Below are 24,484 nucleotides of genomic sequence, written 5' to 3'. Positions count from 1 at the left end.
TCTTGACTGCCTACGTCAAATGCCCACCCCCATAACAGTTATAACATCATAGTTGTTTATGACTTATGTGCATGGTTATCATTAGCTGCTTGAATATATATATATAAGGAATATATGTCTCTTGAATATATATATGTATACATGGAATGGGTATAAAGATTTTTCTGGAACTTGTCTCTCATTCTTTCTCCACCCTTCCAACCCTTCTAACTTCCAGATAGCCCAGACTCCATGTCAATCATGTCAAGAAGGAAATTGCTTTTTTGCCTTTCTGCACAGAAGTCAAATATTATCATCATTTCCTCTGTGTTCTCTGGGCTGTTTGCATGTTTCATAGCATAAATGACTTTCTGGGTGTAGAGCAAGTCCATCTAACAAGCAGAATTCTTTATTCACGTGGAGTCACCAAATCCAGGGGAGTGTTGGTGTTTTCTCAACTTTGTTTTTCTCTCTCAAGTAAACATACTTGAGTTGCTCGCTCAGGTTGGTTTTGGTTCCTGTCTAGTTTCTAATGTCCTTTCATTCATTTGCCCAAAGAATCAGGATCCTTCCCTGGGGTTTACAAAATGCTGGAAATTTAATACATGATTTTTTTGAAGGGGAAGATAATGAGAATTTAATAGGAAAATTGCAGGCAAATTATTCAGGTTATCAATGACAACTATCTTTCCTGGAACAATAGGCAAACACGCCAGCTGTGAAGGAAACAGACTGAGCTTGCGCCGGAATATCGTGTAACAGGGAAACACAGGCTTTGAATCCATTTCCTATGGGTGATTTTCTTATTAGGCCTGTCCCTGCCAGGCCCTGGGGGACAGGATGGTGTCCCCAAGCAAACAGCAGGAAAACATTGGCTGCTCTTCCAGCTGCCCGGACCCGGTTATTCAGAGAGGTCTGTAAAATTGCAGTAGACAGGGAGGGGTACAAGAATGCAGATGGAGAAAGCCAGTCACTCCTTGGACAGTTACAAATTAAAACAGTGTATTGCTGGCTCAGATCAGCCATTGATTTTGATGGAAACGATAGGCACAAGCCTGCCGGGGTTTGGGTGAGATATTTCAGTGATCTGAGTTTCTGTGAGGTGGAGAACTGCAAGTGCCTGAACGTTTCTACCAGTCAGTGACTTCACCAGGTGGCTTCGCCTCCACTAGCTGCTACTCAGGAATCCCCACCCCACTGTTGGGGATAGTAGGGGTGGTGGGCTCCCAGGCCACATGGACAGCGCACTCTGTGCTAGCCCTGGCAGGAAATGGTAGAGGTTAGATTTGGCCCACTCCAGCCTGTGGGGAGTCTTTGGGGTCTAGACTGCAAAGCTGACTGGTCATCTTTCTTGATTGAAGCACTTACCTGTGGTGGATGAACCCACAAACACACCTGATGCGATGGCTTGTGAGACATGAGGGAAGCCAGTCTGGACCTCTCTGTACTGGACAGCTTCCGTCTTTGGCTGTCAGTGTGTGAGGGAGTGCTGAGCCACTGGATGATGTGTTAGCCATTGTCTCCCCATTGGCCTTGCCTGCCAAGGTCACTGTTTAATACCCCTTGACTGCTGTGGAGGAAGACATATGTGCAGGAATTGGCACATATAAAAGGTCAGAATATCCCCCAAATACTGAAATCTACTCTTTGTGTCAGTAGATTGGAGATGGTAAGACCTGGAAGAACCTCTCTAACCCTAGTAAGGTTAAAGGATTCTCTAAGGCAAGATGGGAGTCACGCATCTCTCTGGTTCAAGTCCTCTCTTTACTCATCAACACCTTGTCTCTAACTTCTACACAGAGATGCTGGAGACAGAAAATCTTTTGCTCCCATGGGGGTCTCTTCATCACATGTATTTCTAGCATTTCTCCTTTGTAGTTAGACTCTAGCCTGTGTGTATGTGTGCTGGTTTATTCTGTACTCTCCTCTCATTTGCTCAAACAACCATGTTCTGTGCCTTATCTTGTATTCTTGTGTGTGAATTATACTCCAGTATTTCTGCTATGGACAGATTGTTGGAGGATAAGGTATTTTCAGGGGTTCTCACACTGAGTATGCGGAACTACCCTGGAAAGCTGTTTCACAGATTGGACCCCATGCCATAGGGCCTGCCTTGGGGTCCAAGATTTCATGGTTCTAGTAAGTACACACGTAAGAGTGATTCACAGTACCATAGAAATCTGTCATCCAGAACTTTTCTGCCCACTCAGCTCCAAGCCTGTCTGAGAGCCATCAGTGTGGTCATGAAAAACAAGCTGGACCAGTGATTGTAGTCACGGAGGTAAAGTTAGTGCTCCTGTGGCTTAGTTATGCTTTAAATAAAAGAGAATTGGGCTAATTCAGCTCTTCTGGTAAAATGTGATATTTTGGACTCAAAAACATTTCCAGTTTCAATTCTGTATAGGATTCTTAAGAATGTCTAAGGAAATATAGACAATACTCCAGGTCGTTTTCCTTCTCTTTCTCTGTTTCCTTCTCCCCTATTTTCATTTCCTTCCTCCCTCCAAGGCCAAGGGTTCAACTCAGATGAACGTTACTACTTCATCTCTCTGATTCTTGTGCCTACCATTCTCTCCAAGGAGAGGGGGCATGCAGCTGGAGCACCTGAGGCCTGTGTCCTTGCGTTCAAGGGTTCCTCAAAATGTGGTCACTGATGATGTTTTCCAGGCAGGCTGTGGATGATTGTTCAGCATGCAGTTGGATTTGGCATTCCAAAGATTGGCCCAGAATCATGAGAGATCAGGAACAGAATGCTTCTAATCCATATTGGTGCTTTTCCATAACCCAGGGAGCCACCCTTCTGGGTGGGGATGGGGAAGCATCAACCCTCAGCAAAAAGGGAAGGGCAAGAAAAGTTTTAGGGACAGTGTATTCTGCCAGAAGTCACAGCACAGGTACAAACAGTGAGGCAGACAGACCCAGCGGAGTATTACGTCAGCGAAGTCTGTGACCTCAGGCTCTTAAACATTATCTTTGCTTTTTCTGGCCATCATAATTCAAAACCACAGTGACGGTGTAGTGGTTGGGACCCATGTGAGCAATCTTGGCATTGCCCAAAAGACTAAGAAAACAACAAAAACTGGGGAAGATCAGAGAGCATATTGAGTTGTGATAAGAAGGTTATCTCGTTGTTTTAATGGAAGCTTCATAAAATACCTAGATTGACCTCTGCCACGTGCTAATCGCTGGCAGTGAAGGAGAATGGGAAGAGGGCTGTGGAGGGACAGTGGGGTCTGCTGGTTAGCACTGCCTGCTTCCCCTGCAGCCCCGCTAACAGGGCCAGGCAGCATTGCAGTCAGCCCAGTTGGAAAAGTCTGCTTAATACATTAAAGAAACAGCTTGCAGAAACATCTACCTCCCTTTCCTTCCTCCCCCAAACAGTAATGAGTCCAAATTGCTAATAAAACATAAAAACTCAAAGATGCTGTGCATGGGGCCATTTTTCTGAGCTGGTTATTTTTTATGTCAGTTTTCCCACAGCTGTGAGCATGCTATAACTATCAACTTACCAAATACCCCAGTTTCAATGAAACTTAAAAGAATGTATTTAAGAACTTTATAAAGAATGTGGGGGTAGGAGGACAGACAAGGTATATCTCTCTCTCTCTCTCTCTCTCTCTCTCTCTCTCTCTCTCTCTCTCTCTCAGAAAGAGGAGTTAGGAAAAGTTGTGTCAGACAGGGGAAATGGCTTGACCACTGAAGTGTCAGCCAAGAGTGGTCAAGCAGATAGATGGCAGATTTCCTCCCCTTGTGAAGCTACTATTCAAACTCTAGCCCCAGCCTAAATGGAAAGTAATGTGCAGGTATCTGGTAGAAGAAACTTGTGCAGGATACTGAGAGCCTTATCTAGCTTTTGAAGGTAACTCATATGAGTAGAGTTAAGAAGCAAGTTGAAAACCCAAGAAAGAATCAGGAATGGATTTCACACCCTTTGATGCATGCAAGAGTGCCTCCTTACATATAGTTTATTCTATTCACAGTAGATCAAATGGTCTAAATTTTCTAAGAGTGAAAGAATCCACTTTTTTGTTCTGTGTGTGTGTGTGTTTTAATTTCCATCGCACAAGCAGTGGTAAACATTCTAATTTGGACATTTGTGAATCGTGATTACAAAGGATGATTGTTAGATGCTGGGTGGCGTAAGCAGGCATGTTGGGGAGATGAATCTGGCCTGTTCAGTCCAGAGTCAGACACGGAGCTCTGTTGCTGGTTCAGCCCCATCATTCCAGCTGCAAAACACCTTAGGGATATTTCACATTCTGTGCCCACCCCGCTAAACGTGTATGACTCAGTATCTCCAATGAGTCATGTGGCTGGCAGCCACACCACCTAGAGCTGAGCTCCCATCAGTGAGCAGGGTTGGGCTGGTTGTGCGTCTTATGGGAGACCTCCAAGGAAAGGCTGGAGGTGTCAGCGATGATTCAGTGTGTAGTTCCCTGCTTCGAGTCAGCCTAAATCACTTTCCTTCCCTGGTGTTAACGGGTCTTCTCCACAGGCAGGTGTGCGTGGTTTTTTTAGTTTTTTTTTTTTTTTTTAGACTCAGCCCAAAGTCTTTAAACAAAGTCTTTAAACAAACTTGGATTGTCTGATTATACAGGGGCTTAGTAAGTCAGAGGTTTTGCTTGAATCCAGTTGGCTGCCAAGGACATGGTTTGGACATCGGCTTTTACATGGTGAATAAAATCAAGACAAAGTGCTCTTGGAAAATTCTGACCTGCCCCTGAAGGTCCACTGTACAGCCATCCAGGAGACAAGCTTCTCCCAAGATTCTGGCATATGTAGTGTGTTCTAGAGCTCTCTCTAGGGGGAGCTCTTCAGTTCCACTGTGAGCATTGCAGTGCCAGCCACAGTTATCAAGGACAAAATTTCTGGGCCATACTACAGTGCCAGCGCTGCCCCTAGCTCACCAAGCTCCAGTTGATGTAAAAGGGAGCAAGTAAGCAGGTGTCTATACCAGGGTTTATAAAATAAGTCTGCCTACCGACTGACCCAAGGGAAAGTACCTAGAGGGTCAGTGGTTACAGAAGTTGTTCATAAGAATATGCCCCCTAGTGCCCGGCGCGATGGCCTAGCGGCTAAGGTCCTCCCTTGAATGTGCTGGGATCCCATATGGGTGCTGGTTCTTGTCCCTACAGCAGCCCCACTTCCCATCCAGCTCCCTGCTTGTGGCCTAGGAGGGCAGTTGAGGATGGCCCAAGGACTTGGGACCCTGCACCCACGTGGGAGGCCCAGAAGAGCTTCTGGCTTTGGATCGGTGCAGCACCGGCCATTGCGGTCACTTGGGGAGTGAATCATTGGACGGAAAATCTTCCTCTGTCTTTCCTCCTCTCCCTCTCTCTCTCTCTCTGTATATATATATATATCTGAGTTTGCAATAAAAATAAATAAATCTTAAAAAAAAAAAAAAAGAATATGCCCTCTACAGGAGAGGTGAAGAAAAGTCATTCTGGGCCTGGTCCATGATATCAGATGTTGCAGAAATAAATAAACTGCAATTATGATTTGCAAACTCCCCTTGCAGTGTCTGGGTAAGAAATGACCCAGGACTTCAAAATAGATCTGTGTTTCTGGAACACCATTATTGGTGACAAGCAAGAGGCAAGGAAGGCATGTCTGATTCACTTTTTATTAGACACCCATTTGGTGCTTTCCATGCTAAATGTGTGCAAAAGACATTCTACCTGGAGAACATGCTGAAGAATCCACTCTTACGGGAAACATGTCAGGTCCAAAAAATGATGTTTTTCTCCACTTGTTTATTAATAAATCTGTATGTTAGATCATTTTTTTCCGTGAAATCAACAGGAACCTAAACCTATGGTTTGTGAATGAAATCAGGTATTGGCTGCACTTCTATGTTCATTTATGTGTGAATTTTCAAGATTAACCCAAGAAGGTAGAGCCTTGGTGGAAATCAGAACATTTCATTGGAAAAGCTACTGTGTATCTTTAAAACAATTATGATACACTTGTTACATTTATATTCTAAATCATGCCAGCATCTGGAGATGGTAGAAACAAATTTCTTATGCATGCAAATACAGGCGTTTAATGTTGACCATCATTTAAAAAATGAAACCACACCCTAGACCTGAGAACTTCATGATCCTATAAGTTAAAATACATTAAAAAGGATACTATTTCTTAGTATAAGTGTGTTCTTTAATGTCCTTATCTTTGATATCCACTTGTGTGAGATTTCCATCAGACTGCCATGGATTGTTAAAATGCTACTGGGATCCTCCAGAAAGCTGGCGTCTTGAGAACATTCAAAATTTTAAAAATAGAGAAGGGTTTTGAGGTTTTGTAATAAAAAGCACTTGTTAATATGTTAGAGGAACTGTGGGTCTATTTTCTTTCTTCAGTGAAATACGGTTCTTCTGCTTAGATTCTTATTAAACACAGGATACAAATAAATCTGCTCAAATATTTTCTTTGGGGGAAGAATCATTCCCAAGTAACTCCAAGATGTTAAAAAAATGAAATAAAAGTAAAAAAAAAATCAAACAGACCTTTAAAAAATTATCTTGACATTACAAAGGCAAATTCTATTTATTTGTTAACTTGCAAAATATTTCTACATTTGCCAAAAACAAAAATAAACATTTTTCTATACAGTCATTTTTGAAGTCACATCCATCATGTCTCCCTAAAATGATAAAGACCAGGAAACAACACAAACATCTGTTCCCAGTCTCAAGTGAGCATGCATTTGTTTCTATGTGAAGGATGTACTTTCTAAAAACTACCAGTGGTAAATATTTGGTTTTTAATAACAGCTCTCCCTCCCCACCAGCTTTTGGTTTGCCTTTTAAAGAGAGAGAATCGTAGTCTGTAAGATAATTAAAGATTGAAATATGTATGACTGGCTTTGAGTTGCATTAAGTTAACCATCTGTTTCTTTGCATCGTTTTCCCCAACATTGAATATTGTGTATTTTGGTGTCCATAACTATACAAAAGTCAAACTCTTTCATATATTGTTCTATAGTCAGGAGGATCACTTTTAAGTCTCTGTTAACTCGACGTGCTTCAGAACTTGTCATGAGGATTCTGAAAGCTGCTTCATGAAGTTCTCAGGCCTAAGGTGTGGCTTCATTTTTTATTTGATTTTTATTTCTGAAATTTATCATACAATTCTGTGTAGTCTGGGATTTCTCACCCCCATTTTCCATCCCCCGATTGATTTTAGCCATAATGTCACAACTCTTCATAAGGAGTTACAATTCCGTCAATCTGCTGTTTAAGTGTGCCCCGACATTGCTGGTACAGACAATGTCAGACAGTCCATCATCCCATTGTCTAGACATATCCAACACTTGCGCAGGGAGTCCATCTTTTGTTTGAAAGCAGAGATGCATGTTGCATTATGTCTTCACTTCTGGATAAGATAGTCTCCATTACTCCACCACTATACATTCCAATTTGCATGATGGATTCCTTATATTAGAACAGATGGTATTTCTCTTCTTGTGATTGACTTATTTCATTCAGAATTCAACTAACAACACCTGCTGGTGAGGATGTGAGGAGAAAAGTACCCTCTTTAGCTGCTGGTGGGAGTGTAGGCTAGTACAACCGGAAATCAGTATGGAGAGTGCTTAAAGAATTACAAATAAACCTGTCATATGATCCAGCTATCCCGCTCCTAGAAATATAACCAAAAGAAATTAAAACTACATATGAGAAGGGGATCTGTAATCCTATATTTACAGCAGCACAATCTACACTAGCAAAGACATGGAAACAACCCGGATGCCCATCCAAAGAGGAGTGGCTAAAGAAACTGTGGTACATCTACTCCATGGAATATTATCCAGCTATTAAAAATTATACAATTATACTAGAGTCCCAACTAGAGACCATTACGCTCAGTGAAATAAGTGATTCCATTTTAATCAATTTCTTTGCTATCTTTATGCCTAAAGATATGAGAAGCAGCTAATAAAAAACATCCTTTCAATGGAGGAAAAACATCAATGATCTGAATTCCTGTATGCATGGCTACACGTTCATCATTCTCTGCATTTTTTTGTTTTTTTTAAATTTTTATTGGAAAGTCAGATATACAGAGGAGGAGGAGAGACAGTGAGAAAGATCTTCCATCCGATGATTCACTCCCCAAGTGAGCGCAACGGCCGATGCTATGCTGATCCGAAGCCAGGAGCCAGGAACATCCTCCAGGTCTCCCATGCGGGTGCAGAGTCCCAAGACTTTGGGCTGTCCTCCACTGTTTTCCCAGGCCACAAGCAGGGAGCTGGATGGGAAGTGGGGCTGCTGGGATTAAAACCAGTGCCCATATGGAATCCCGGTGCGTTCAAGGCGAGGACTTTTAGCCGCTAGGCCATGCTGCCAGGCCCCATCATTCTTTGCATTTTGTAAGCATCACTGGATATGTAAAGTTTTCTTTCACTGTTATTAGCTGTATATAACTAAATAGAATTCCATTGTCACTATGCAAAAGTGAATATAGTTTCATAAAACTGCTAAATAAGTGCTGAAATCAATGACACATATGTTTCCCCCTTTAATTTGTTATAAAATTACTGACAATCTGTAACATTTCTAGGAAAGAGAGAAGGAAAAACAAAATGTAAAATAAGTTTACAGAGAGGTAGGTTTTTTTGTTAGTCTAAACAGAGGTTGGATGAAAACAGATCTTCATTCCAAATCAGAGTGATTCAGTATTACAGGTAGGCATAACTGGTTCTTTTAATAACATTTTTAGGATATGATTTCAATCTACATCAGAATCAAATTATAATGTTATGCCTGAAGCATACTAGGGCAGAGGGTCTTACCAGTGAGAGTGGAAGTTCTTTTCAAGGTCATGAGATGGCTACATCCGGAGCGTTCTCCCTCTGCCAGATGGCAGGCCCTCTTGCTGACCCTGTGCTCAAGCCTTCACCTTGACCCTGCTTCAATGAGTGTGTCGCTGCTAGCCTACAGTACAAGAAATGGCTAATACTGCGCATCATGCATTCTTAGGCAAGAAAGAATGCACCTGTTGAAGCAGAAGCATCTGATACGAGCCTTTGTGAAAGGGTCGAACTCTGAGCAGTGCATGTTATTGCAGCAGAGGAAGCAGATGCAGCAAAGTTGTAGAGGGAGTCAAAAATGGGGTATATGGAGACAAAGTCAACATATCCTGTTTGGCTCTTGCCAAACTTTGTAGGATCCATGTGGGTATACAGTGGGAGATGACTCTAAAACCATAGGATGTGACCCAATAGCTGGGCAGCATTTACTTTAGTTAGCAATTGAAAGCTTGTTTTTGAGCAAAGGAATAAAGTGATTAAAATCCCATTATATTAGTGTCCTGGATTGGTTCCTGGAAAAGAAAAGAAATTAGTGAAAGAGGACGGATGAAATCCAAATACCATCTGTAGTTGAGTTAATAATGTTAGACCCAGAATAATGTCTCAGTTTTGGTCAGCGAGTATACCAGGTTATGGAAGACCTTAATGTCAGGGGAACCCAGGGAAGGGCTTACAGGAAGGCAGGGCTCTCCTTGTGTCTTCAGAATAAAGGGAGTTGTTTCAAAACGAAACACACAACAACAACAAAAAACAGCAACACCACAGCCCCCTGGGACTCTGTCGCCAACACAGGGAGGGCACAACACGGGACAGTGTGGCTGGGTTTTATCACTGGCTCCAAGACAGGCTCGTAGAAGTGAAGCATTTGTTTTCCTGTGGGCTTTGTTTCCTGTGTCAAGACTCTTTGTGATTGCACCTGCCCCTCGGATATGCTTCCGTCTGTGAATAAGGATGCAATTCAGTTCTAAACCACAGGCTGCTCTGGGTACAGATGAACCAAGTCATGCCGAAAGAGCGCTGAAACTCGGGCTGCTTTTCTTACTGTGGTAGCCATTCTCCTGCAAGCCCGGTGGCTGAGACAGCAGGTGGAATTTCTCTGCCACATGTGCAGGAAGTACAAGTGTTTAAGACCAGCTAGCTGAAAGGTGCTGCTTTGAGTTCACTGCCTTTTGACGGGGACTTTTAAATGCATCTTTCCACCACTACCATTTACCTGAATTGGAACAGCTGCTCTTCTCTCATTAGAAATGTGTTCTGTAGCCATAATACACACTAAGGGAAGCAGGGTGTCTATCCAGAGATAATATCTACACAGTTCATGCAGCAATGTTCATTTACAAAGAAGAGAGTGTAAGGAAATAGGTAGCTTGTAGAAAGTAACTGTCCAATGTTTCTTAATTCTATCTCCCATGTGTCTTCTAAAAATAAATACAAGTCAAGCAAAAACTTTCACTGATAGAAAAGCATGCAGGTGTGTGTGTGTGTGTTCCTCCAGCCTGCGGAAGCCTCTCTTATTGATGAAGCCACAGCTCTCTTTTCTGCCACTACATATTATCAAAAGAATGTGCTGGGTTGAGTTAATAACTGCCACATATCGGGAAATGAAACTCATCCCATCGAGAGGAATGTTTCTTGATTCCTATGAGGTCTTCCTAGTAAACGGAGGTTCTCTGTGACTTGCATCAGCATGAGCATGATTTGGGGGACTTTGGGGCCAGTTTTAAATGTTGCCAGTTTGATCTAGAAAGTGACTAACCTCGTATTTTAGATTGGTCTCAGGAGAGGCAAGACAGTTAGCTTTTTTTTTTTTTTTTTAATCTCAAGCATCCTTAGGACTGGATCGGCTCCAGTCATTGCGGCCACTTGGGGAGTGAACCACTGGATGGAAGATCTTCCTGTCTCTCCTTCTTTCTGTATATCTGCCTTTCCAATTAAAATAAATAAATCTTTTTAAAAAATGATAGAAAAGATGCTTGAGATTTTTTTTAAGATTCAAGTGGGAATTTGAACACTTGCCAGTCAATATATGAGGGTTAAAACCAGACAAGGAAAAGCAAGAAAATGGGGTCTTTTGATCCCTTCTGGTTTTGTTTATTGCCCTCAGAAAAAGAAAAATAAAGCAAAACAAAAACTAAGGTGTGCTGGGTTAGGTTGTTAACACAGAGATCAAGGTTCTGAGTTTGTCATGAGACTGCATGTGTCAGCTGCGTGACCGTGGGCAAGTGATTTAACCTCTCTGAACTTTGGCTGTTGCTTCTGTAAAGAGGGGCAGGAATGGCAGTCAGACTGGAGTTTGCAATTTGGTGAGGTCTTCCAGACGTATTGCTTGGCATCCAGTAAGGATATGCTATCAGCTTTTGTTTGTTTAAAATTACCCCCTTATTATTCTTTCCTTCCTCAAATGTTTTCAACCTTGTACTTAGAGCCACTGAATTGTGCACATAAGACGGTAAATTTTATGCTATGTATATTTGACCAAATGAATGTACAAAAAGTTGCACGGTGGGCGTTTGACACAGTGCTTCCGATCTCACTTGGAATACCAATCGACTTTGCCCTACTTCCTGCTAATGCAACATTTTGGAGACAGTAGAGGTGGCTCAGGTACTGTGTCCCTTCTATTCATGTGAGAGACCCAGATGAAGTGCCTGGCTTTCGCATAGCGCAGACCTAGCTGTTGCAGGCATTTAGGGAGTGAATGAGCAGGTGGATGTGGTGCTCAACAGGTGTTTGTTCTTTCTCCCTCCCTCTCTCCCTCCTTCTCCTTCTCTCCTTCCCATCTCTTTCTCTCTGATTTTCAAATAAATAGAAATGTATGAAAGTTCCAGCCACTCCAGTCAATCAAATGCAAGAATCACTTCTCAAAATAAAACACACATCTAGGACACTAGCGAGAACAACAGGTGTCAAGTATCAAGCATTTGGGATCTGGTTAACAACCCTGTGTCCTTGACCAAGCAGGGTGGCCTTTCTGACCTGAGCATCCTCCTTGGGATGAGTCTGAGGAGGATTACACAAGGTAACAAATTGCTTTGTGACTTGGATGAATCGTTAGCCTTGTGGCCAGAGTCCTTACTGCCTTTTATTCGCTTCTGAGAACAGATCCAGGATGTTACAGAGAACTGCGGGAGAAGTGTCCTGTTGGTAATGCATTTATTCGGTTACAAGAAACATCAGGGCATTTAATAATGCACTATAAAACAGGCTCTGACAAACTCTGCTGACAGAGACCGGCTGTGTTGACCCGGTTAACGGTCATGCCCAGGGCCCCTACACACAGGCTGAGCTTGCATGCTCAGGGCACCAGCTCTGGTCCCAAGATCCCAAAGCGAAGACGGGGTGGAAGGAATCCACAGGTGTACAAAGTGTTCTCTTGGAAGCAAGAAAGGACAGTTTTAAAGCACTTTGAGAATACTTTGTACACCTTACATAGAAGACCTAGCACCACCACTGTTTGGCCCGCTTTGATTTATCTTATAACAATTTAGCGTTTACCTTTTAGATGTTATTTAGGGTTTACAATTTGGAGTGGTGAATGTCTCAATTTCTCCATTCATTTTACCCAGGATTCCCTGGGTTTAACACAACAGGGATCTCACACACATCAAAAAGACCTTCCCACATTCAAACCTCTCCCAGATACCTGTTAACTGTACAAAACGTTGCTTCCTGTTCTTCCATGAAAAGAGGCTCTCAGAACCTCCTGGGCAACCCCTACTCCCAAACTTGCCTAACCCCATCCCAAAGTGAGAACTGCCGTGGAAGTATTAAAAAGCACACACACACACACACACACGTGTGTGTGAGCAAAGCTCATCCGTGTAAAGTGTGCTGTGCGTTTTCTCTTTCCACTTTGCTTCTTGCCCGAAGAAATAGCAGAAGGTCTGCAGCAAAGGCTCACCCATAATTCTAATTGGATCATTTTGGCCATCTCCGAGGTGGTAATGAACAAAGCAGATCCCTTGCCAATGTGAAGTTTGTCTCATGCAAATAAAAGCGACATGCATGTATGTAGGTGTTAGGGCAATGTTTTAGCTTCCCCAAGGATAGTAACAGCAGTAGGTACCTCAAAGCAATGTTTTGAAACTGTTCTTTCTTGCTTCCAAAGACGATCTTCAAATTTCCCACAGTACAAGTGACGTGGTTTTTTTTTTTATGATATTTTCTTTCGTTATTATATTTTTCTTTTCCCTTTGAAAGACAGAGAGACAGAGGAAGAGAGACAGACATCCAATCTTACGTCTCACCTCTAAAATATCTGCAATACCTGGGGCTGAACTGGCTGAAGCTTGGAGCCAAGAGCTCTCATCAGCCCTCCCATCTGAGTGATAGGATCTCACACACCTGTCACTGCCTCCCAGGGGCCCAGGAACCTGCCACTCAGGTACTCCCAAACACACGTTGTGGGCATCCCCAGTGATATTGTAACTACTGTGCCAAACGCCCGATGTTTTGAACCTCAGGGAATGGGATGGGGTGGGGTGGTTCTAGAAAGGTTAGAGTATTTCTATACCTTTTCCTCCACTGAGAGTACGCTTCCATGTCTCATCTTTTTCCTGGGTGGGTCATCTCTGGGGCCTGGACACAGGCTTCTGGGACCCTCCTGAGCTCATCTGTTGTTCCCCCCTCCCTGGCTGATCCTGCTCTGCACACCTCCTACAGCCAGTGTCCTGTATGAGTCAGTTTTGAGTCGAGGTGCTCTGAGCCTTTGGGTCAACCCAGCAGTACCAGGGCCGGGCAGACATGGATAGGTCTGACCGCCCTGCTAAGCTCAGAAGTTTCCACCCTTTGCCTTTCCGATGCCTCCCACCGTGTGGCTCCTAGGCAGCTTCTGTAGAACATGGCCCAAACAAAACTCTTGACCTTCTCTAAACTTCTGGCATAGCAGTTGCTTTCATCTCAGTGAATGGCAGCAGCATGTATGCCCTAATGCGGTCAAAACCATGGGCATCCTCCTCCTCCTCACTCCACTGTGCCTTGGGTCCCCACCACAGTCCCTCCTGGCTCCGTCCTCACCCTTATTTCAAGCCAAGAATTCTCCTCCAACACTTCTCATCTGGACCACTGCAAAAGTTGGTATTTTTAGGGGGGCGGTGATTTTCATTTTGGTTTGGGTTTTTAAGACACATTTTTTTTTCTGAAGAGTTAGAGGCAGACAGAGAGGGAGAGAAGTCGTCCAACTATTGATTCATTGCCCAAATTGCTACAACTGAGCTGGAGCTTGGGCCATGCCAAAGCCAGGGGCTTCAATCAAGTGTTCCCATATGGGTGCAGGAGCCCAAGCACTTGGTCCAGGAGTATTAAAGAGCTGGATTAGAATGGAACAGCTGGAACTTTAACCAGAGCCCATAATGGATGCTGGCATTACAGGCAGCAACTTAACCCATTATACCACAACACCTGCCCTTATTGCAAAAGCTCTGACTCTTTCCTGAACTTGAGTTCCGTCTCTGACAACCCGTTCTCCTAGTGAAATCTCCAGAAGAGCAGACAACACCAGTCCCTTCTTTAGGGTACCTGCCTCACTGCCCTCTCCAAGGTTCTCTTTCCTCATTCTTGCTTCCCATCATGATCCTTGTTCTTCCCACACAGGGAAGCCAGCAGGTCCCTTCATGCCCACTTGTCCAGGTCGCTCTCACTGCCCCATTTTTGCTCCAACATGTGTGCACTACTCAGGTCACTGGGAAGGTGGCTTGACTTCAGACACTACATCCCTGAAAATCTTAGCTGGAATACATCCACATACCTGACATTGCCCTCTGTCGCCTCATCTTGCCATCCTTGTATTTTCTTGGCAGAACTTCTCACTATGTGAAGTTACATGTTTGCTTCTTTCTGCATTTGTTATGGTTCCGCTCATTATAATGCTAGGATCTGGGCATGGGTTTGATTTGCTTTTTGCTGTGTCTTGGAAACCTAGAACCAAAACCTCAGCAGTGTTCTTGAGCCAAATATGCCCTGTCTTAAAGACTTCCTGACTTTGGGTTTCCTTGAATATTCCACATAGGTAACAGGGAGGATTTGCTGTCAGCTACGATCTGCTGTGAGATGACTTGAAACCAGTTAAGAACAAAAGGGTGTCAGGAAATGTTGGGAGGGACAATGAAATGGGAGAGGGAGGAGAAACAAAATAATCTGTATCTTACTGAATTTGGGTCTGGACAAGAGGTATCTGGTGACACCACACAGCCTTTGTTAAAGTAAAAGAAACTTTGATGAATTAAGAGTATTGTAGACTGACTTACAGGGCCTTCTAGACTCAAAAGCATCTACCCTGGCAAAATTATACTACCCTATGCAACTATGCATTGTGGATGCTGTTTCAACTTGGGACAGGAAGCATATAAATTCATGTACCTGAGACCTGTTCCAATTTAAGACAGGGAAGACTCTGGGTTTTCCTTGAATTCACCACCAAAAACATTTCCCCTACCAAATGGTAAATGCAATTTGCTGACTATTGTGTACTATTGTTTTCTGAAAACACACATCTTTAGATAGCTACGTTGAAACAGTCATGGAAAGGTAGAATTTTATGCTACGCTTATTTTGGTGCACAAAATGTTGAAATCATTTTTTCATATTATATGTCATCTGTGATCATTTTGATGACTCTTTGTGATCCAGGGATTGGTGACATTGACAAGAATTCATGCTTCTACGGTCTGGCAATCTTGGAGACTCTGTCTTATGAACACAAAGTTTCTCAGGGCAAAGTGAGGTGAAAAACTTAGGTGTCAGATGGAAGGGGCTTGGATGGTTCCAGGCTAGAAAGGTAGGAGGGAGACCAAAGAAATGTCTCAGAAGCCTTCTTGGTTTGGTCAGAATCATCACTATCTTTTTTGCTTTGCCCTCTACCTCTGAGAAAACCCCATGTTCTGTCTGTACACACATCCTTTCCCGTATCCGCAAGGGGATTATTATATTAGTGTTCATATTTTCCCAGACATTCGGCAAGATTTTTTGTTGTGTCTCTTCCCTGGGCTGGTGTGTGGTGTCTGTCTCTGCAGGTCTGTAACCCTATTAGTATGACACGGAGGTGGGAAAACAGAAGTATTGTAAGGAGGGTCATTGCAATGCAGACGCTGGATTCCCACGTAGCCGTGAAAGCAGCTATGGGTGACTCACAGGTGCTGATCCTCAGGCTCCTTCATCGGTCACTCTCGTCTGTGGACCCATGGACAGATGGCACTTTGTCTTGTCAAGTACATGGTGCTGAACAAAATTAACAGTGAAAGACTTTGGGAAAGTGCTTTTCACATCTTTTTGGGGGTGTATAGGGAGAAAAGAGTCAAGGAGTTGGGAACTTTGTGGCATTCATCAGTATCCAGGCTCATGACCAGAGTGGATGATCAGATTCAAGAACATAACCAGGTTACACCAGAAGTGTGTTGGATTAGCGCTGTGCACCAGACTCACCCTGCCCCTCCATATGGCAACCTCTGCATGATTGTCTCATGAAGAAGCTATGAATATTACAAAAGAAACATCAAAAGAATTGATGGTCAACACAGAAGAGAGATAGCTTACACCAGGAGCAATAGATCAAAAATTCCTAGTCTTACCACAGGTCTTGGAGACTGCAATTCTATAGATTATTCAGATGGTGGTTGGGTTCCTGTGAACATTTATACTTTCTATCCACCCCAAGTAGGCATTCCATTTGGGGGGAAAAAACGATTTCTATAACCAATATTTAAAGGTTTGATCTTCTTAGCACAGAACACTATATAATTTTTAATCTTAAAAACTAAAAGATATGCGGGGTGGCATTGCTGCATAGCAGGTTCAGCTGCCACCAGCAATGTGAGTGCCAATTGAAATTCCACATGTCCCAGTTTTTAGCCAGCTCCCTGCTAGTGCACCTGGTGAGGCGGTGTAGTAAGACCCAAGTACTTGGGCTCCTCCAACCTATGTGAGAGACTGGATAGGGCTCCTGGCTTCCCAGTTCCAACTGTTGCAGCCATTTGAATAGTGAATCAATGAATGTACATCAGTCTCTCTCTCTCTCTCTCTCTCTCTCTCTCATGCTGTCTGTAATTCTGTCCTTCAAATAAAAAATAAATGTTTAAAAATGAGGTGTAGAAAAATCACAGCTCCTTCAGATTCTGATCAGAGGGAAATTATCCATATATTTGTATTATTTTTCCTGTACTTACTTTAATTTCTGATTTATAAAATCTATGTGACCACAAAATGATTCCCTAGAATTCAATCTATCTTGACATGTAGTCTTTAGATCAAAGGCATCAACATTTTGGGGAATATTAATTATGAACAAATTTTTTGGATCAGGTGGTTGACCTCCTGGCTAAAATACCAGTTAAGACATCTTTGTCCCCTATTGGAATGCTTTACATGGGGTGACTACCCAGCTCCCCCTCTTAGCACCAGCTTCCTGCTGATGCAGGCCCTAAAAGGCAATGACGATGATGCGCGTGGTTGAGTTGCTACCTCCTAAATTGGAGACCTGGATTAAATCCCCAGCTCCCAACTTTGGCCCTGACCCTGTCCGAGTGGCAGATATCATGGAAGTGAAGCAACTGATGGAAATGTGCTTGCTCTTGCTCCTCTGGGGTGTCTTTCAAAAAATAGATACCTGACAGCATGTGTTTCCATATGCTTAGTTATCAGTTGACCTATACCTTGTCTGAGGCAAGAGGAAATCTGCATGATTGGCTCCCTCAGAGGGCCTCAGACACACCAAGGCTACATACCCCTGAGCCAAAGTAAGACCCATATTGGCTGGTCAGAGTCCCAGACCTGAGAGCAGCCCTGAATGGTGCTAGGACTCACCTCTCTAAGCTCTCTCTGCATTTCTATGGAATGCAAAGATGACAGGCAGGCCCTGGGACTGTTTGGCAAAGTGTGTGCCTCTCATCCTCCTTTCCCTTTATAATGTCAGAGGGGTTTTCAGGATGAGAGATGCTAAGTTTCAGATGTTGGATCACCACACCTGAAGAACACCATGTAAATTGTGGCATCTATCTTCCAGAAAGATACACATCCGAATGCATTAGAAGGCGTTGCTCCAGTCATTTCCTTAAAGTGGAAAGGCATTTCAGAATAAGGTAGGATTAATGGTACCTTTCTCTCCAAGACTGTGGTGTAAACGGAGACACCATAGTCGTGTCCAGGCCCAAGAAGGGCAATAGAATATGGAAGTGGGTTTGGAAAGCAAAATATTATGTCAGCAGTTTTCTCTTTCATTTTTTTTCTCCCTTATCAAAACCAAAGTTTTTTTTTTTTAAACTCCGGGGTCCAGTTAATAAAAACATGGATAATTTCATTTGGAAGGCCCATGAGCTTCATGTTTGGGGTTTAAAAAGGAAAAAAATAGTCTTCCCTTTCCCTCCAGGCAAGAGTGTTGGAGGGCTAATCCCTCTGGCAGGTCCCCCCCTCCTTAATAAATCAGTGCTGGTGAACTTCTCTGCTCAATGTAAGGGAAGGTCAGTTATTAAAAACACACAAAGCCCCACAGCTGAAGTCTTTGTGAAAAGCCACGAAACCGCAAATACAATTCCTTCGTTTAAGCCTTCCTTTGTATTCCTAATACCCTCAAAACCTCATCAAGCTCATTCTGACTTTGGTAACTTGTTTCTTCCATTTAAAAATGTTTAACAATGAAAACAGCCAGCAGAGCATACTTGCAGGAACTGTTAACTCAGACAGGGGAGTACGGTATACAGGAGATATATGTAAATTTCTTGCAAATAACATAATGGAATTGGGCATTTGTGGATTTGGTTTCTGTAGGACTCCATAGCCAGTGCTCCTGTAAGCACCAATGGGTGGCTGTAGTCTTTTTCTGGAAGGTCTTTATGGTGTAGTTGCAAGGTATTAGGGGGGAGGAGAGGATGAGGGAAGTTGGAGGACTAAAAAAGAAGATACCAGAATGATTTGAATTTATCCTCTACAAATGGATGGTGTTTTTCATTGATTTTTAATTGCTCCATGAATGCTTTTTGAGATTAAGAAGGAAATCCTGAAAAATAATGGTCCAGGTCCAGTTCTGGTAGTCTTAGATTTTCTGTAACAAAGAGAGAGTACCAGGAACAGTGGCAGGATTCCTTAAGCACCTATTTCATGGGAGGCAGGACCTGCTGGGCACTGGACATGCAAAAATGAGTCTTTGACTCACAGAACTGATGACTGTTGCAAAAGACAGGATAGGCATGTTCCCTTCCTGGCTTGTTGCTGGCATACAATCTGAGCCAGGATGACCTGGTTCTGCAGAGGCCTGAGCATTCCTATGGCAGCCTGGCAAACAAGCAAGAAAATTGTGAAAAAGAATCAATCTGAGTTGAGGGATGCATTCATTCATTCATTCACTTATTTGTCATTTAGCATCAGTTACCTTTCATATCCCACATTAAGCTTCAGAGATGCAACAACCTACATGTTTCTCAAGTGTAGTCCAAGTTATAAACCACTCCCCACCAAGAACTCTAAGTAGGCTGAATCGATGGTATTGTTTTAGGGCTAATCAGGGAATTCTAACTCCCTCATTTTGTCTGCCCCTAAAGCTGCCCATGCTTCCGTCATTAGAGCTTCATTCCTTTGTTAGAAGTGCATTCAATATCCCCTACGAACATAGATGCAAAAAATTATTGACGAAATGCCTGCTAATTGAATAAAGCAACATACAATAACAGCCAAGTATTGAAACAAAAAATAGACATTCAAATCTATGGAACAACATGGAACTTCCAGAACTTAATCCATATTTCTATAACCAACTAATTTTTGGCAGTCAACCTGGACTCAATCCAGGAGAAAGAACAATCCTGCCTATTTTCCTGGTTTTGGAATTAGGATGATGCAGGCTTCATGGAAAGAGTTTCAGAGGATTCCTGAATTAGCACTGTATTTAATTAAAATCATGGAATACAGTAAAATATAGTAAGAATTTGAGAATGCAATATAATGTTTAGAAATCAGAGCTCATATAATGTTGGAATGTGTATTTGCATGTTTTATTTAGTTTCTTGAGTTTTTAATCTCCAGTTTTTGTCCATTGTGGTCAGAAAAGATGTATGATTTCAGTTTTAACCTGTCAAGAGTTTCTTAATCACTATGCATACGATCTATCCTAAAAAAAATTATGAATTGAAGAAAGGCATGTAAATTTTGTATTTGTGGGATAAGTATTCTGTAGGTATCAATTAAATCAATTTGTCCCAAAGTATAGATAAAAAAAAAAAGAAGTGCATTCAATGCTACCAATTGAAAATCCATTTTGACCCCAGGGTGCTTTGGAGCTGGGGTTGGGATAGAGATGTTACTGTATCTATGCACAAAAGAAGAGTAAACCAAAGAGAGGTGGCTCCCCTACTTCTCTCTGGGAGCCCCTGGAGCTGGCTTTAACAAGACCAACCATCTGGGCTATCGGATCCTGCCTGCTTCCATGTGGTTTAGGATTCGTGCTGCACAGGGTCACCCAGACAGCCTGTCTGCCTCTGTCCACGATGAACACCCAGGACACCCAAGTTGAAGCGATTGCTGACTGACACCGCGTGGGTGTGCGGTAGTCTGTGACCGGAAGGTTCACTGGAAGCAATTTGCGAAGGGGGCCCAGAGAAAACCACCTGGATGCCTTGTTGTAAATGAAAAAAGGAAGAGATGCCACTTTTTTTTCCTGAATAATTTTTAATGCTAGGTTTATGGCTGGGTCCATGTGATAGTCATTATAGCTTATTTAACTCTGAAATAATCTGGCCCTTCCAATTCCACTGAGACTGCAGGAATCACGGGTTAAATTCTAAAAACAGTGCCTGAAAGAAGATAATATGGTTTTCTTTGCAGAGAGTAAGTTCAAACCTAAGGGGTAGGGGGAGAGAGCTCTCTTGGAAAAAGGATATTGTGTATGGGGAGCGGGTGGTGAGAGAGAGACACACAGAGAAGGAGAGAGAGAATGAGTTGTGAGTTCTATAACACGCTTGCATTGAGAAATTCACCCAGGCACGCCATAAGTTCCCGCTCATTGCCTGCTGTGCCCCCACCCTCCCATTCCCATCCATAGTGTGCCTTCTCTGTTGGGTTGTTTTGGAGAAAGGCCAAGAATGTTTTGAACTCGGAGCTCAGATCTCAGAGGTCCCACTTCCCTGGAGCCGAACGTTTCATCAGGAGCCGGGAGTGTGTGAGTGAGTTACGGGGAACAGCTGTGCAGTGCCCGCCACCCTCTCCCTGAGGATGATGCGCTGTGCAAAAGAGGGTGTTGCAAGCATTCCTGAACAGGCCAGCTCATCTGCTGGCCCGGCCTGCTGGACAGGGGCTCACTGCTCCCCTGCTGGAGCTGCAGCATCTTAGGACTTCCAGCTCCAAATCCTGCCTCTGCTTCTGGGGAGCAGCTTAGATACAGAGGAAAGGAATGGCTGGGGGCGGGAAGGCAGGCAGGCCAGCAGAGGACCCCACGGTAAAACAAGAGGGAAAGCTCTGCCGTCAGGGGAGAGGGGACCTGCTTTGAAAAGCAGGATATACTCTATCATAGGAAGGGAAATGGGAAAACAGCATTTCTTTTCATGTGCCAAGGTACCCAAGAGCCACTGCAAACAAGCACATGTGTGCCTGGTTTGGAAAGTGACAGAGGGGATTCCAGGGGTCCAAAGGGAAATATCCAGATGCCTTTGAACTTGGATGTTGGGTTGTGCCCAGGCCAGCCCTCTGATGGACTTTCACTGGGGTGGCAACGTGTTCAGAAGGTTGGTGGCTTTTAGCGACATCACCCTCCCAGGTTGCAATCGCATTCCATTTCCAACTGTATGATCTTGTCTGGGTTCTAGAAGCTTAAACCCATGGGCCACGTGACTCCTTGAGCAGAGGATAGCTGCTCGCCTCCTGGTCTCTCCTTCTCCTTGGCTGGAGCAGGGATACCAGCTGGGGGCCTGCCCAGTACTCCAAGCTGCCTGGTTATCTCCTTGGCTGCTTTCCTGAGGGGATACCCAGAAAAACAACCCTCATTCCTCCCTGGAGTTTATGGGAAGACTATCACATGGGCACTTTGATATGCCTAAGAAAACAATGGGCAGAAAACACTTAAATGTACAAACATGATATGAGTTTGCTGCAGGAGATAGCAAAGGAAAAAAAAGAAGGCCTCTGCCCAACGCAGTGATGAGCCATGTCTCTTAACAGAGGAGAAAGCCGTTTGTACCAAATCGTGTCAACCTGCCTTTTCCCATGAGAAGGCTCAGAGGAGCTATGGGGCATGTTGCTTTATTTGTTCCCTGCAGTGGATGAAAAATTGATGGCTGTTTGGTGAAGCAGACGTAAATGAGTTACACAGGCAGCTGACATGGTGGACCGAACTTTATAACAACCGCATTTGACGCTGTCAGGCCACGGGGCTTCGGTGGCGCCAGCTGTAATTATAGATGATCACCTCTAATTCTGAGCCGCCCGCCTTGATAAAGGTGTCACGGTGAGCCACCGTCCAGCCTCCATGTGAACTGAGACTGTCAAGCTAACAGACAGCCTGCTGGGGAATGCTGTTCCCCAAATTCATTCCCTATGGTCCTCCCAGCACGCCAGCCTTAATCACCTCCCACCCCCAAGGTGGGGAGCATGTTAGGCTGACTGGGGTAAATTCTTTAGCACTTGACACTGAACGCACTGATCATCCTGAGAAGCTATGATTTAAATTCCAAGGGATTTAGACCCACAACCCTGACCCCTTGCAGGCCACAGATAACACAAATTGAGTTTCAAGTCCAAGTCCTGTTTGCTTAGTGATGGGCAGAGACGGATGTCCAGTGCACCTGCCTGATTGGCTAACCACAAAGGCAATGGATGAGGAGTGGGCAGTAGCTGGGCTAGCAAAAGCTGTGGGCATAGGTGGAAGAAAAAGTTGCAATCCATTGCAACTTCATGCTTTCCTTCTGCTTTTGTGGTCTTGAAAAAAAAAGGTCCATCAAACTTCCTATTAAAAAAAAAAAAAACTTTGTTGTTTAGAAGGAGACATGAAGGTTGAGGAGAAATAGAAACTTAAATGGGGCAGAAAAAAAGAGCAGGGCTCTTGGAGTCCTAAATGTTGTGAGGTGCTAAGTAGAGCCTTGAGCTAGCAAGGGTGGAATTGAGCCATGAGAAGGGTTCACTGTCAGCTGCAAAGGAAAATACTGAACTCTCCCCAGCCCAGCTCAGCCTGGCTTTTCTCTCCCCATAATTACAAAAGAAACACACTGTTCACCCTGATCCGCTGCTGGCCTGCGCTGGCTTGTCGGTGGGGTGCTGGGCTGCCTAGTCACTGACATTTGAGGGGGTGTGAGCAGTCCTGCACTCTTCTTGGGATGGCTCACCTGATAGCCAGCGCACGTGTCCGCCAGGCTAGCCCAGTGTCGCACAAGTGAGGAGGTCCGTCCCCAGCACAAGCCAACAGAGTGACTTTGATTTCCCAGTCACTGAGGGCTCCAAACATGTGTTTGCACCAGGAATTGCTTTAGCCTGGCTGACAGGGAGGTCAGCTGAAAGAATACTCTGGAAGGATGGTAGAAGGCTGGCAGGCTGGCATGGGACAATAGAAAATGTCATCCAGCTCCAGGGGAAAAAAAGAAGTCCCCCGAGCCATGGAAACCTTGTCACCTGTTGGCTGCAGCAGAGGCGGCCAGGACTGGGGCCCCAGGTTACTGGTCCTGTGTTTCTTTGCATTTCCCAACATGATCTTCCTCGCCACTTCTCCATCTCAATACATACACCTCCCTCTTCACTTCCCCTTTCTCCAAACACAAAGGACGCAATTTTTTTTTTAATCAGATCCAGGGGACTCCAGACTGCAGAGCTTCAGGGTCCCCGATGGAGGGCAAGAGATGGGGCCATCCGGAGCCCACACTGTTTCTCTCCCTGTTTACCCGTTTCTAAGGGCAATCGGACCGCGAAGACTCCCCGAGCCTGGAACTCGGCCTGGGGCTGTTTTGGTTACATTGAAGTTTTTGCTTCAGTTCTGCCAGATTTAAATGGTGACTTCACCAGCACTGAGCTTAAAAAGGAGAAGGGGGAGGAGGGTGAGCCCGGGAGAAAGAAAGCAGCGAGGGGAGCGAGAGCGCCAGAGCTAGGCGCAAAAAAGAAGGGCCAGTGCATTACATCATCTCTTGGCCTGGAATCAAGTGGGAAGGATGTGACTCACTCAAGCTAGTTAAGCCTTGGCTCCAGTTCCACACACACTCATTCCAGAGCTCTCATGTTCTGCACCTCAGGAGGAAATTCAGCCCCAGTGATGTCCATGAGGTTTGTTTTTCACTTTATTTTCTTTTTCCCAATTTTAGGCACTTTTTGGCCCCTTACTGCTTTTCTGATCTCGCGCCTTCCTCCTCCTCCTCTCCCCACACCCCAGTCTCGCTTTTCTGCCAGCTTTGTCCTCCTCTTCCTTCTCTTCTTTGCCCAGCCTCTCGGCTCCTCTTCTCGCCCGAAGAGGCATCCGCTTTTCACTTTGATCAGAGTTTTTGTTGTAGCACGGAGACCTGAATGAGAGTAGAATGGAGGCCCCTGAGCTGGGTGAAAAAGAAGCCTGAGCACACCAAAGCCACAGGAGGAAAAAAAAATAAAAGGGGGGCGGGGGGCGGCAGTGCCACCAATGAAAAGCGAAGCGAGAAAGCGCAAAGTTCGGCGAAGTTTCTCGCCGTGGTGTGGCTCCTAATCAGAGGAGACAGGGAGAGAGTTAAAACGCAGGAACCAATCGCTTGAATGGTGATGTAA

The 24,484-nt window shown here is 44.2% G+C and overlaps 1 protein-coding gene across 3 annotated transcripts in view; it reads left to right on the top strand.

Annotated features, from left to right (window-relative positions):
• CREB5 (cAMP responsive element binding protein 5) overlaps nt 1-24,484 on the top strand; it is a 392,014-nt gene that overhangs the window by 243,726 nt on the left and 123,804 nt on the right. Inside the window, exon 1 of one of the 3 annotated variants that reach the window (XM_004582411.3) lies at nt 23,810-24,016. The exons of the other annotated variants lie outside the window; for them this stretch is intronic. Coding sequence (XP_004582468.1) covers nt 23,970-24,016 — 47 coding nt within the window. The 5' untranslated portion in view covers nt 23,810-23,969. Of the gene's footprint in view, nt 1-23,809; nt 24,017-24,484 lie in introns of those variants that run through there. 3 annotated transcript variants of the gene reach the window in all.

The sequence above is a fragment of the Ochotona princeps genome, chromosome 20 (assembly GCF_030435755.1).
Source record: "Ochotona princeps isolate mOchPri1 chromosome 20, mOchPri1.hap1, whole genome shotgun sequence".
NCBI classification, from domain to species: domain Eukaryota; kingdom Metazoa; phylum Chordata; class Mammalia; order Lagomorpha; family Ochotonidae; genus Ochotona; species Ochotona princeps.
This window is presented reverse-complemented; position numbering and strand designations above follow the sequence as displayed.